Genomic DNA, 15,000 nt, shown 5'->3' with positions numbered 1-15,000 from the left:
CAGTCGAACAGACAGGCCTTGCACAATGCTTATAAAAAGCTTGCACCTGTAATGTATTCGCTAACAAGGTCAATTTGAAATATGATTTCAGCCTGTGTAGAAAGAAATATCCTTCAGCTCACACAGGCCTCTAATAGAAATGTAATTCAGTTCCAAAACGTGAAGGAGAATAAACTCCACAACACCAGAGGGAGTTCCACAAATCATGTTCAACCCAGATTCGGCTCAAACAAGGGACTAAACACGTTTAGCAATTATGCCACAACAATGTGGAACGCCCTACCCTCAGCCCTAAAATAATGTGATCCCTACCCTCCTTCAAAACCGCTCTCAAAGAGCACCTACGGGAGGCTGCAATTAAAAACTGGCCACTGTAAATGTCCAAACCCCCGCCCCCACCCAACCCCCTCCAATGTACAGTTTCTTCCCCTTCGGATGTATATATCTTTCACACAGTACTGTATATTTGTATGTCTTGTACAGTATGTCATAAATGTCCTGATGAATTGAAAATGGAGGACCCTGATGTAAACAAGACGAAAGCATTTTTCTGATCTGCATCCTCATAGCAGTTGTTTGTATTGAGCCGTACTGTATTGTACCACCCCTTCTGCAATCTGTTAATAAAGTTTTCAATCAATCCAATCAAAACTCTGGACAGCCATAAGACGCCCAGAGCAACAGAGAGGGACTGAGATCATTGTATTGTATTGATCAACAGCACCCTCTACTGGCCGCTGTGCAGCTGAAACTCAGAGCAGCTGCTTTATAGGATTTCTATAAAGCCCAAACTAAACATTCTCCAGCAAAGATAATTTGATGCAATAACACAATTCACATTTTCTGCACAACCCTTTGCAATGCATTTATTATTTTATTATTTGTTTATTGTCATATTTGGCACATTATGCAAAAATACCAAATAGCCTACGGTAGAATTTGCATGGGTGAGCAGTTCCCTTCTGTTGATAATGTATATGGTGTGTGTGTGTGTGTGTGTGTGTGTGTGTGTGCGTATGCTATTTGCATGCATGACCATAACAAACAACAACAGCATGTCATTCAGCCACATATTGCTTGCATGGCGTTCTAGGAACGAGCACATTTGCATCAGTGACACCAGTGGTTCCAGTCTCAGTCTCAGTGACTGGAGCCTGTCTGCAGCACAAAGAGCGTCCTGTACGTCAGCCCCTCACTCCCCACGACTCAGCGTGCCGGGCATCACCACCTGGGCATCACCACCTGACGCTGCAGGTAAGAGCTATATTATTATCATCAATAAACTGATGACGGTGACGTGTTTAAAGCGACATCTTTGCTTCTTTTATTGAGAGGTTTTGTTGTTTGTAGGAAGGAGCTAAAATATGAGATTCTCTCCTCTGCTGTTTATTTTGGAACCTATGCAACCCGTTCTATAGTGACTGGCTGGTCCTTTGAGTTTGCTCTGGTAAATCTGCATTTTTGCTATGATGCCCATCTAGCTCATGGAATGAACTCCAACAGTCCTTAACCCTTTCACTACCATGGCGGTTAACCGTCTGTATAGTCGTATGTAGTGTGGTAGTGAAAGGGTTATAACCTTCTGTAGTGTGGTTGTGAAAGGGTTAACCCTTTGTCGCGTGGCAGTGAAAGGGTCAAGCTTCTGTGTCGTCGCAGTGAAAGGGTTAACCATTTGGTAGTGTGTGGTAGCGAAAGGGTTAAAGCTTGAGATTCTCCCCTCTGTTGCAGAGTTTAAAACCTTGCTCTCCAACTTGTGCCAATCAAGTTGTACGCGTTTTAATTGGTTTGTTATCCTTGCTCTTTTTTCTTCATGATTTTATACGCTTTATTTTATTTTTTGTACGTACACTCGACGTGACTGTAAACGAGGGACACCTCGTCGCCCGATCCAGTTGAAATAAAGGTTTGTAATGTGATATCTTCTGTGAATCTGTGTCTCCCGACAGATGAGGCGTGCGAGAGAGATGCCCCTGTATCCTCTGTTTGGGATCCTGCTCGCAGGTGAGGAGACACTCTGGCGCTTTGTCTGTCTTTAATCTAGCTCTCCATCTCACCCGTTGTGTCTCACTCTCTCTCTCTCTCTCTCTCTCTCTCTCTCCCTCTCTCCCTCTCTCTCTCTCTCTCTCTCTGTCTCTCTCTCTCTCTCCACTCTCTCTCTCTCTCTCCACTCTCTCCCTCTCCACTCTCTCTCCCTCTCTGTCTCTCTCCACTCTCTGTCTCTCTCCCTCTCTGTCTCTCTCTCTCTCTCCACTCTCTCTCTCTCTCTCTCCACTCTCTCTCCCTCTCCACTCTCTCTCCCTCTCTGTCTCTCTCCACTCTCTGTCTCTCTCCACTCTCTCTCTCTCTCTCTCTCTCTCTCTCTCTCTCTCTCTCTCTCTCTCTCTCTCTCTCTCTCTCTCTCCTCTCAAGGAGCCGTCTGCTCTGCCTGTCTTCCTAACCAGTGTCTGCAGTGTAATATCACAGAGGCAGCGCAGGGGCCCAACGCATCCGGTACCTCTCCCTCTACACACACACACACACACACGCACACACACGCACACACACACACACACACGCGCGCGCACACACACACACCACACACACACACACACACACACACTCACACGCGCACACACACACACACACACACACACACACACACACACACACACACACACACTCACAGTCACACACACACACACACACGCACGCACGCACGCGCGCACACACACACACACACACACACAGGCACGCACGCACACGGCTCAGTAACTCCGCGTCGTACGACCAGAACAGCCCGATCTCACGTAAAATATGTAAATAAAGTACTTATCGACCACGGGAAAAAGGTACATATTGTACGTTATGTTATTATAGCCATAGGTAATATATTGACATATTTATGAAAATGTGTACATATTACAAAATAAGTATTATATTAGATATTAAAAAATAAATGAATTACTTTCTACGTTTTCAGAGAACATTTGAGTTCCCTTGCTGGGGAACAAACGTGGGACGCTCACATGGGAGGCAAGTGCCTTTACCTCAAGACTACCAAGACACTCTTTTCTGATCACCCAACCCCTAACCCTAACCTTAAACTAACCCTAACCTTAAACTAACCCTAACCTTAACTCTAACCATAACCATAACCATAACCATAACCATAACCCAAACCCTAACTTTCTATCTCAACCATAACGGTTAGCGTTAAAACAAATCACCGTCATGGTTTGCATCAGGGCGGGTGGGTGGTTCGACTCCAGGTCGTTTGTTTTGGATTTTTTTCGCCGCATAAGAGATACATCATGTACCTGTTTTCCTGCGGTGGATTGGTACTTTATTTACGTGTCCTGATGAGAGCGTGTTGACCAGACAAGCCTCGATCCTTCTCTCCTCTCCCTGCAGGCCTGTGTTATCCCTGCCTGCAGCACAACACCAGCAGCTGTCCCGGGGGTCAGTTCCTCCCGACAGAACCAACACATTCAGTACACATTCAAATACGTCCTAAGCGACAGAATCATAACGCTCTCTATTGCTTGATTGTATTCATGACTCATCCCTTCTCGCTCACGTCATCCTCTCTCTCTCTCTAATTTGCCTATTCCAGATACGCTGCGGACGTGCATCAAAGGTAGGCTGCAGTCATATAAGTCATCACCAGTAGGTATTAATGACACCCTTTGCTACGGTGGTTCTCAAAGTGCGGTCCGGGGACCCCTCCAGGGTTAGGGTTCCAGGGGGTCCCCAGCAAAAAAATTATAATAATACAAAGGTTTTCATTTCAGTATTATTTGTTGTCACAATGACAGAATGTTGGACTATTGTGATGATATATGTTTCACTCTCTCTGATGCTCTTTCCACCTCCTTAGACATAATACTATTATTATATGTCATACATTTAATAATACATAATAATACACTTAATGCTCAAATCTTATTAAATGGGGTGAACCTGGGATGCCAGCGGCCATCAGGCTCCACAGCCGTGGGCATGGGCCGCTGCCAGCAGCTGGAGAACTAACAGCTGCAGAACCCGAGAACTATTAGGAACGCCTGACCACTAAGTGTGTCTGACTCTGAACCACCAAAACCTGCACGGACTGCAACGTATGGCGTATATTGTGCCAGTTAGGGTACCTTGTATAAACTGTTTACTTTTACTCATAGTATACATTCAGATTCTAATTATTTATTGCCTATATTTATTGTAACATATAATATATCTGATGGGACACACAGACCCTCATCTGCACCTTTGTTTACACTGTTTATTTTGTCCTCTTATTTTTATATTCAGATAAAATTGTATTGCCTATATTTATATCTTTCTACTATTACCCTGCCCATACCTGTACCCCCCCCCCCTCCCCCATGCTGCTATGGCGCCTGCATTTCCCCCAAGGGGATCAATAAAGAAATATCGTATCTTATCTTATCACATGGGGGTCATATGATCTCAATTGTATCAGTTAGTATTTATAATTCTATAGTCATAGAATTCAAGGGAATAAAAGAAGGAAAAAGTTGAACCACTGCAGCTGTGAAACAGCATTTCCAGTATTAACCCTTTCACTACCACACTACCAAATGGTTAACCCTTTCACTGCGACAATACAGAAGGTTAACCTGTACAGCTCAGAAGACCTTCTCCATCCTTGGCCCATGCGTTCCACTCCATCAAAGATGCTCTGTGTTCTACCCGTCAGACTTCAAGGTGTTCCTGAACGCCAGCTCTGGGTATGAGTTACAGGAGGGCGATGACGTCACAATAGAGTGTGCCCACGACCTGCCCCCATTGGACCTGGTGTTTGAGTGGCAGAAAGACGGGCAAACGCTAGAGGACAAGGCCTCCAGCCAGCTGGTCATGAAGGCGGTGCTCTCTGACGACACGGGCCAATACCTCTGCAGGATCCAGAGTCCCTGTGGCAACTTCAGCTCCTCGGCACAAAAGCTTGATGTGCCAGGTAGACTGATACTCATCTGCTTGCTGATTGCATTGAGTTATACAGTAGGTGCCCTCTGTTGTATTAGACTGGTGAAACCACTGGTCTGCTGGAGAGGTTTGTTTTCTGAAGAAGAATGAAAGGAATGCAATGAAGTGTCTTTGTTTGTGTTACATCTACAGTACTTTTGTAAACGTCTTGTATAACCACTTATCCTTGGTGGTCTGTCCGTCTGTCTGTCTGCGTTTCTGTCTGTCTGTCTGTCTGTCTGTCTGTCTGTCTGTCTGTCTGTCTGTCTGTCTGTCTGTCTGTCTGTCTGTCTGTCTGTCTGTCTGTCTGTCTGCCTGTCTGTCTGTCTGTCTGTCTGCCTGTCTGTCTGTGTTTCTGTCTGCGTTTCTGTCTGTCTGTCTGTCTGTCTGTCTGTCTCTTCATCTGTCTGTGTGTCCGTCCGTCCGTCCGTCTCTTCTTCTGTCTGTGTGTTCTTCAGACAACAGTTCAGTCATCCTGATCATCAGTGGGGCGTCTGCGTTGGTGCTGGTCCTGATGATGGGGGCAGGCATGAAGTACAAACTGAGCAAGGATAATGGTGAGGACCTAGTGAGAATGGTGATAGTGTAGTGTGAATAGTGATAAAATCAAATGTATTTGTAAGGCCCGACAACACACGTTAATGTCCCCATGGGCCGGACACGTCTTCTTTAAACAAGTCAAGAAGAAACATCACAATAAGTCAAGAACAAAACAAAAACACCATAAAGTCCAAAAAATTTTAAATAAATGCAACACTCCCAGACAAAACTCACTGAAACCTAGCAAAAGGAAAAAATGCACCACATGCAATGTGGAGGAGAGAAACCTTAGAAGGGCCATTCAAGGGGGGATCTCCCTTCTTAGATGTCGGTGATAGTAGTGTTGCAGTAAAACAGGCGAAACAGTTGGTAAGCATGCACTCATAAGTTTAAGTTTATATATATATATATATATATATATATATATATATATATATATATATATATATATATATATATATATATATATATATATATATTTTTTTTTTTTTTATTTTTTTTTTACCCAGGGACAGTGCACATTAATCAACATCTTCAATTTCCACATCAATGTAAATGTGCCAGAGTTAGCTAAAGAGCTAGTTTCCATCTGTAGTCTCTGCCTAACATGCATGTCTTCATGGTGTGGGAGGGAACTGGAGTAGCCAGAGGAAACCCACACGGACACAGGGAGAACATACACACTGCACACAGAAAGGCCCCCTGCTGGGGTTCCAACCCAGGACCTTCGTGCCGTGAGGCAGCAGTGCTGACCACTGTGCCACTAAGCCTAACATGATTAGAAAGTCCCCAGTTGAACTCACACGTTTTATGATCACGTCGTGTGCGCCATGTTTTGCTGTCACAGAGAAAAGTCCAGACGAGTGTAAAGATAATGGGAAACCGCCATTAACACTAAGCGTTAGCTACGTTAGCAGTCTTCGCTGGGTGGCAGTTAACCAGACCGCAGGACGTCACTTCTGCATTTGATATTCTGCACTGGAGTCAGCATCTATGGGTAGAAACTGATAACCTCAGGATACAGAGACAAACCCTTATTCATTAGTGTGTGCCATTCATCCTTTCTCTGCTGACCCCCGTACAGAAGCTAAAATGCAGAAGTAACGTAGCTTATGCTAGCGTTAACAACAGTTTCCATTTATTTTCGCTGGTCTGGAATTCATTTTTGTAGGCGAGTACTGTATATTATAAGTACTGTATATTGTGTATATGTCTTGTATGTCACAAATGTCTTGATGAATTGAAAATGGGGGACCCTGATGTAAACAAGATGAAAGTCTTTTTCTGGTCTTAACAATTGTTTGTATTGAGCCCGTACTGTATTGTACCCATTCTGCAATCTGTTAATAAAGTTTTCAATCGATCAATACTTAGACCGCCCAATGAGAATTCGTTTTTACTGGGTAATCTATACAGTGAGAACAAAATAATAGCATATAGGCCTACCTTGTTGGTTCTGTGTATTTACTGAGTAAGAATGGGAGAACAGCACATACCTTGTAGTTTCTGTGTAATTAAAGAACAAATGATTTTTTTTTTTATAACTCTTTGCATACCTTATTATTGTGTAATTAAATATTTATATATACCATAAGTTCAGAGAAATGACACAGTAAATGCCAGGATGTTACACTCAAAATCCCCAATTGTTACTCCCATGTTCCTCGTTTTCTTCTTCCACTGTACCTACATTTAAGTACCTGTAGGAACCGGTAAGTATTTTATATGTAGTACGGATTCATGGATTCATATAAGGAAGTTACACTGCAAGTTAAATTACTAAATTTAAAAGGCGGGCTGTATTATAAAGTTACCGAACACTCAATTGTTTTTGCCAGTAACCCATTTCTCTCTGTCTCTCTCAATGCTCCCTCTTTCTCCTCTCTCTCTCTCTCTCTCTCTCTCTCTCTCTCTCTCTCTCTCTCTCTCTCTCTCTCTCTCTCTCTCTCTCTCTCTCTCTCTCTCTCTCTCTCTCTAGTTGAGCACAAGCAGCGGGCGAGGGAGAGAGAGAACCAGAGACAGAGCGCTCCAGATATCAGCCCCAGAAATTCATAATGAGCCAAATTGTTATAAATGACAAATATTGCAACAGAGATTTCAATTAAATGAATCAAAATACATTAAATAAGAAAAGATAATATATGTATTTGCATGAATAAGTGTGTGTGTGTGTGTGTGTGTGTGTGTGTGTGTGTGTGTGTGTGTGTGTGTGTGTGTGTGTGTGTGTGTGTGTGTGTGTGTGTGTGTGTGTGTGTGTGTGTCATTTTGAGTAATTACTTGTAATGACTAATTACTTGTAATGACTAATTACTTACGCTACATGTTTTTCCACCGTCGCCACCGGCAGCCACGCAGTGTGGCAGAGACGATGCTTTTTGTCTCCATGGATTTTGTAAAAGCATAATGAACCTCATTGAATTACAATCACCTGTGTGTTTTGATCTGCCCATCCAAATAAAACTCAGGAGGTGTGTGTGTGTGTGTGTGTGTGTGTGTGTGTGTGTGTGTGTGTGTGTGTGTGTGTGTGTGTGTGTGTGTGTGTGTGTGTGTGTGTGTGTGTGTGTGTGTGTGTGTGTGTGTGTGTGTGTGTGTGTGTGTGTGTGTGTGTGTGTGTGTGTGTGTGAGACCAACGTTTTGCCACCTTCCAACCTGGTCATTAAGCCATTAAATTGGGAACATATTAAAATTGGGCTTTCTTTGGAGGATTTGTGTTGCCATATTTAATTGAGTCTTACAGTAATTGAGAGAGAGAGAGAGAGAGAGGGGGGGGGGGAGAGAGGGGGGGAGAGAGGTAGAGAGAGTGAGAGAGAGGAGGGAGGGAGAGAGAGAGAGAGAGAGAGAGAGAGGGGGGGGAGAGAGGGTGAGAGAGTGAGAGAGAGAGGAGGGAGGGAGAGAGAGTGAGGGAGAGAGAGGAGGGAGAGAGAGAGCCTGAGGTATGGTGGATATGGCCATTTCAAGGGAAATTCCATTGTATCATTCTGCAGCAGGGTTAGCCACGCCCACTGTCCATAGAGACACGCCCACTGTCCAGAGAGACACGCCCACTGTCCAGAGAGAACCCTCCGTCGAGGAAAAGGCCTAGAAATGTTTTAATCCTGGTGGACTGTACCATATAGGCAGGGGTGTAAAAAGTACCCAGAGATTATACTTAAGTGAAAGTATGGGTACCGTCTCAAAATCGTACTCAAGTAAAAGTCAGAGTATCTGGCTAAAAACACACTTGAGTAAAAGTCAAAAAGTTTCTACTTTTAAACATACTTACAGTAAGTACTAAAAAAGTAAAAGTAAACCCCTTTCTTTCTGACTGTCTATTCTTCTGATAGCAGGTGTTTAATCAAAGATCCCCGCTTTCTAGTCTTGCACATGGACCAATCAGCATGGGTATGGGCGGGTTCATTTCCCATTGATGGGGATTTGATTGGCTGTTTTTAAATAAAGTGCGGCCGCAGGATTAATAACGTTAACGTCAGTTCGGCCAGAGAAACAAATATACTAATTAAAATGGTTGGACCTGCGAGATTTGTACTTTGTACTTTGTACTTTGTATGTCTGCATTTTAAATGTAAGGAGTAAAAAGTATGTTTTTTTTTCTCTGAAATGTAATTGAGTAAAAGTACACGTATACAAACCAACCTAAAAATACTTGAGTAAAGTACAAATCCCCAAAAACAGTACTTAAGTATTGTAACGAAGTACAATTACTCAAGTACTTTACACCCCTGACCGTAGGTGAGGCCTGCTAGAAATAATCCCACTGACTGCTCTGCTCACAGGAGACAACAAGACACGTATGACTCTCACACAGAGACATGTCACAGTGGCCGATACTGGGAGTGAGGGATTAGTGGAATGGAATGCGACTCCGTCCTCTCTGGTCCATGGAAGACCTTTGACTGTTGACGAGGTTACGAAGGAAAAAAGATGATTCCCCCTGTTTAACACGGCACTGTGTAATATTGGGAGATTATGAACAATTATGTAATTATTATTAACAATTATTATCATATTATCGTCATGCATTCGTCATGCATATAGGCTATATATACATATATGTGTGTGTGTGTGTGTGTGTGTGTCATTTTGAGTAATTACTAGTTATGGTTACAAGTCAACGTACACTATGTTTTTCAACCATTGCCACTGGCAGCCAGACAGTGTGGCAGAGAAGATGCTTTTTATATATTATTTATACATATATATACATATATATATATATATATATATATATATATATATATATATATATATATATATATATATATATATATATATATATATATATATATATATATATATATATATATATATATATATATATATATATATATATATATATATATATATATATATATAATATATATATATAGTCCATATTGTATGTGTGTATGTGTGCGTCTATTTGTGTCTGTGTGTGTGTGTGTGTGTCCGTGGGTCAGTGTGTGTGTCTGTGGGTCAGTGTGTGTGTCTGTGGGTCAGTGTGTCTGCGTGCGGACCGCTCCGTGTGTTCCCTCTATAGCAGGTGGCTAAAGGATAATCCAGTTAAATCCCCAACTCAGAGCGAGGATGGAGGATGGAGGGATGGACACAGAGCGGTGGGGGGGGGGGGGGGGGGGTAGCTATTTGTTGAGGGCCGGTCAGGGTGACTACGGATGTAAGACGAGGGCTAATTCTGGCCTCCTAATCCTAGTCGTCGTCCCCCTCCTCCTCCTCTTCTTCCTCCTCCTCCTACTCAGCAACTAAAGGCGACACGATACTGTCACACACGACAACAGAAACACCCGTCCACCCAGGTCTCTAAGGAGCAGAAAGGAGGCCTCCAGTGCCTTGCTCGTCGCCCCGGACTCCCAGGTGACCTGGACCGCTGGCGTACCCGTCCGTGTCAGCAGAGAATGTAGCTACAGACCTCCAAACCCAAAGCGACACACACAACACACAGCACCATGGGAGAGGCTAAAAAGGTAGGTGGCCGTGTTACACAGTCCGTTTGACCTCGCGGGTTAGAGTCCCTACTTTCCACCACACCGTTAAGTGGTAGTGATTGGAACGGGATGCCTCAGCATGGTGTAAATGGTAAATGGACTGCATTTATATAGCAGCTTTTATCCAAAGCGCTTTACAATTTCTGTTCCTCATGTTCACCCATTCACTCACACATTCACACACCAGCGGGCGGAGGCGACCGCAAGGTGCCGACCTGCTCATCGGGAGTGTCGTGCTCAAGGACACTTCGACACGCTGGTGGGAGGAGCGGGAATCGAACCGGGAAACTTTCAATTACCAGACGACCACTCTACCTCCTGGAGAGAAGGGCGTGACATTCAAAAGAATTAGCAAGAGGACCACCTAGTGTTGCGAAACCCAACGTGCCCCAACAGAAACATCCCAAAATACAAATCCAAACGTGGGAGTGCGAAGCTGTGGCTTTGCCCTCCAGCTGTAGCCGCAACTGTCGCCGTGGAAGACGAGTGTCAACGACCCGAGAGAGACGTGGAGATACTCGCTCCCGTCACCTCCTCACTGACACTGCTCCCAAACATTGAAACGGACAAGACCGACTGAAGTGAGACATTCCCAGCCACACGACTGGTAGTCCACAGTATGGAGACTATATTGATACTGTGTATTCTAGAGGGGCACCGATACCACTTTTAGTACGAGTACTTTTGTTTTGAGTACTCGACGATAGGGAGTACTGAAATTATTAGAGTAGCTATATGTATCCGGTCGATACCCGATGCTGGGCTCGGTATTGATGCATCTCTATACTGTCAACCTGTGAGGTCGTCAACATGAATGAACTATACCAATCTGTAATGCCTTTTAAATAAAAAAACATATTAAATCTAAATACACCAACATTGTGATCTATTTGTGAATTCAATGGTGTAGTGGACACAATAGGAGGGCTATGCATCATTATAGACTTTCAGGTCATCTCATTCAAACCACATGGTCACTATGATAGTTGTTGTAAATGGTCCCCCTGTTCAGAATACCAGCAACCAAGACCAGTGGACAGATCTTTAAACCCTTGTGCTAATTCTCGTCATGACAACATTACCCAGGAACGTAATGTCAAAAATTACAAAGATAATAATTAGGGCTGTCAGTTTATCGCGTTAATTAGATTGATTAATTAATTACACAGCAAATTATCGTGTTGTGAAAATTAACTCAAAGTTAATTTTAAAAAAGTTTAAAAAAAGTACTTTTAAATATATATATATATATATATATATATTTTTTAATCTCATTCATTCCATAAGAACGTAGAATAAACATTTACAGACTCTTTTTATTTTTTTTAATGGTAATTTGCATGTTCTTGGTATCTGATTCTAGGGACATCTATGGATCTCAGGGAATGTATTCCCAGTGTCAGAAATACTGTGTCTGTTACTAGGCTTGAGTAAATTGTAATGAACCAAATGAGAATATCAATTAAATTTGTTTTATCTTTGACTGTGAATAACACCATGCTCAAATTGACCAGACCTGAAAAATCGAAGCAAATGAATAAAGGGAAGATCAAATCAAATCAAATCAAATGCTAAAGGGAAGATGATTAAACAGAAGGTTTTGTAGATACAGTACTGAATTCTGCCATCCGGACACATGCAATTTTAAATATGATTATAGAATATAGAATATCAGGCCTAAAATGGTTATGCGATTAAAATGTGATTAATTACATTAATTAATTACAAATCCTGTAATTAATTAGATTAATTGTTTTAATCACCTGACAGCACTAGTTATTATTGATCGTTGGGTACAGGAACCGTTCCGTGAGTGGTTTTGGCTGTCACTGGGGGGGGGGGGGGGGGGCGGGGGGGGGGGGGGTGCCTGTTCAGAGCGCTCGGAAAGGCGGTCCCATTCAGATCGGCCCCTGGTGTGTGTGTCGACAGCCACTCATCCGATCTACTTCACACTCGACGCTGCACTCCCCTGGGGCCTCGGTAATAGTGTGAAGTTGGCAGCCAGCAGTTTCATCCTACAACCACTAATAGGCGAAACACACACACACGCACATGCACACGCACACACACACACACACACACACACACACACACACACACACACACACACACACACACACACCTCCTAAGCACCTTGAGATCTCGTTTGAGTTTAACCATTTCACTACCACACTACCAAAGGGTTAACCCTTCCACTGCGACAATACAGAAGGTTAACCCTTTCACCGTCTGTAGTGTGGTAGTGAAAGGGTTAACCTTCTGTAGTGTGGTAGTGAAAGGGTTAAAGTGTGCTAATATAAATGAAATGTATTATTATTATTTTTATTTATTATTAATATGCAAAACAACCGTTGTTGTTGTTGTGCTCAGGAGGTAGAGCGGTTGTCTCTAGTAAATCAGAAGGTTCCCGGTTCGATTCCGGCTCCTCCTCCCGGCCAGCGTGTCGAAGTGTCCTTGAGCAAGTCACTAAACCCCTAACTGCTCCCGATGAGCAGGTTGGCACCTCGCATGGTCGCTTCCGCCATCGGTGTGTGAGTGAGTGTGAGGCATAAGTTGTAAAGCGCGTTGGATAAAAGCGCTATATAAATGCAGTCTGGTCCATTCCTTAATGAACCCTTTCACTGCCACACTACCAAAGGGTTAACCCTTGCACTGCGACAATACCGAAGGTTAACCCTTTTTTCACTGCCGCACGACAAAGGGTTAACCCTTTCACAACCACACTACAGACGGTTAACCATCTGTAGTGTGGTGGTAGTGAAGGGGTTAACCTTCTGTAGTGTGGTAGTGAAAGGGTTAAGTTATACCTTTGTTGTCAATTCACTGCCCAAAGGTATTGTTTACTCGTTACATCCCGCTCACGTGCTATTCATGTGAAAAGGAAAATATTATTATTATTATTATACATTATCTGCTGCATATTTGTGTGCTGCATAGTCATCCCTGCCGTCACGCGTGTACATGATGCGATGCTGTGCACTGGCGCTCCAGAGTGGAACGTACACAGAGCCTTGTTATTTCAGTCCATGATGATAAACATTAACGTTTTGCATTATTGGACAGACTGGCTGTATCTTGGTCGGCGAAACAACTGGTGATTGTAATCAAATAACAGGTGATTATTATCATTAAATCATTCAACTGCGGCCAATGTGTCATTGTGCCATATTGATTGATAGGCATGTCACGTATGCATGTGCAGTACCTGCCATATACAAGACTTGATAGACCAAAAGCAGACAGTCGTTCTCCTGTTAAACTGAACAAAACTGTTAATGCTAATGAAAGTACTATGTTGGCCCTAGATAGGGACAGTCTATGTCCCTTTCACGGTTAACCTTCTGTAGTAGTGTGGTAGTGAAAGGTTAACCTTCTGTAGTGTGGTAGTGAAAGGATTAACCTTCTGTAGTGTGGTAGTGAAAAGGTTAACCTTCTGTAGTGTGGTAGTGAAAGGTTAACCTTCTGTAGTGTGGTAGTGAAAGGATTAACCTTCTGTAGTGTGGTAGTGAAAGGTTAACCTTCTGTAGTGTGGTAGTGAAAGGATTAACCTTCTGTAGTGTGGTAGTGAAAAGGTTAACCTTCTGTAGTGTGGTAGTGAAAAGGTTAACCTTCTGTAGTGTGGTAGCGAAAGGTTAACCGTCTGTAGGGTGGTAGTGAAAGGATTAACCTTCTGTAGTGTGGTAGTGAAAAGGTTAACCTTCTGTAGTGTGGTAGTGAAAGGTTAACCGTCTGTAGTGTGGTAGTGAAAGGGTTAACCTGTAGTGTGGTAGTGAAAGGTTAACCTTCTGTAGTGTGGTAGTGAAAGGTTAACCTTCTGTAGTGTGGTAGTGAAAGGTTAACCTTCTGTAGTGTGGTAGTGAAAGGATTAACCTTCTGTAGTGTGGTAGTGAAAGGATTAACCTTCTGTAGTGTGGTAGTGAAAAGGTTAACCTTCTGTAGTGTGGTAGTGAAAGGTTAACCTTCTGTAGTGTGGTAGCGAAAGGTTAACCTTCTGTAGTGTGGTAGCGAAAGGTTAACCTTCTGTAGTGTGGTAGTGAAAGGGTTAACCTTCTCTAGTGTGTGGTAGTGAAAGGTTAACCTTCTGTAGTGTGGTAGTGAAAGGTTAACCTTCTGTAGTGTGGTAGTGAAAAGGTTAACCGTCTGTAGTGTGGTAGTGAACGGTTAACCTTCTGTAGTGTGGTAGTGAAAGGGTTAACCTTCTGTAGTGTGGTAGTGAAAGGGTTAACCTTCTGTAGTGTGGTAGTGAAAGGGTTAACCTGCTGTAGTGTGGTAGTGAAAGGGTTAACCTTCTGTAGTGTGGTAGTGAACGGTTAACCTTCTGTAGTGTGGTAGTGAAAGGGTTAACCTTATGTAGTGTGGTAGTGAAAGGGTTAACCTTCTGTAGTGTGGTAGTGAAAGGGTTAACCTTCTGTAGTGTGGTAGTGAACGGTTAACCTTCTGTAGTGTGGTAGTGAAAGGGTTAACCTTCTGTAGTGTGGTAGTGAAAGGGTTAACCTTCTGTAGTGTGGTAGTGAAAGGGTTA

General features: G+C 43.1%; 1 protein-coding gene across 1 annotated transcript in view; it reads left to right on the top strand.

Annotated features, from left to right (window-relative positions):
- arl3l1 (ADP ribosylation factor like GTPase 3, like 1) overlaps positions 1-15,000 on the top strand; it is a gene marked incomplete at both ends in the record, with an annotated part of 37,786 nt that overhangs the window by 3,526 nt on the left and 19,260 nt on the right. Inside the window, 3 exons of the mRNA XM_084331957.1 lie at positions 1,947-2,001; positions 4,694-4,951; positions 5,418-5,527. Coding sequence (XP_084188083.1) covers positions 1,947-2,001; positions 4,694-4,951; positions 5,418-5,527 — 423 coding nt within the window. The remainder of the gene's footprint in view (positions 1-1,946; positions 2,002-4,693; positions 4,952-5,417; positions 5,528-15,000) is intronic.

The sequence above is a fragment of the Notolepis coatsorum genome (genome assembly GCF_963971535.1).
Source record: "Notolepis coatsorum genome assembly, chromosome: 16".
NCBI lineage: Eukaryota > Metazoa > Chordata > Actinopteri > Aulopiformes > Paralepididae > Notolepis > Notolepis coatsorum.
Note: the sequence above shows the minus strand (reverse complement) of the source record. Positions and strands in the feature narration are given on the sequence as shown.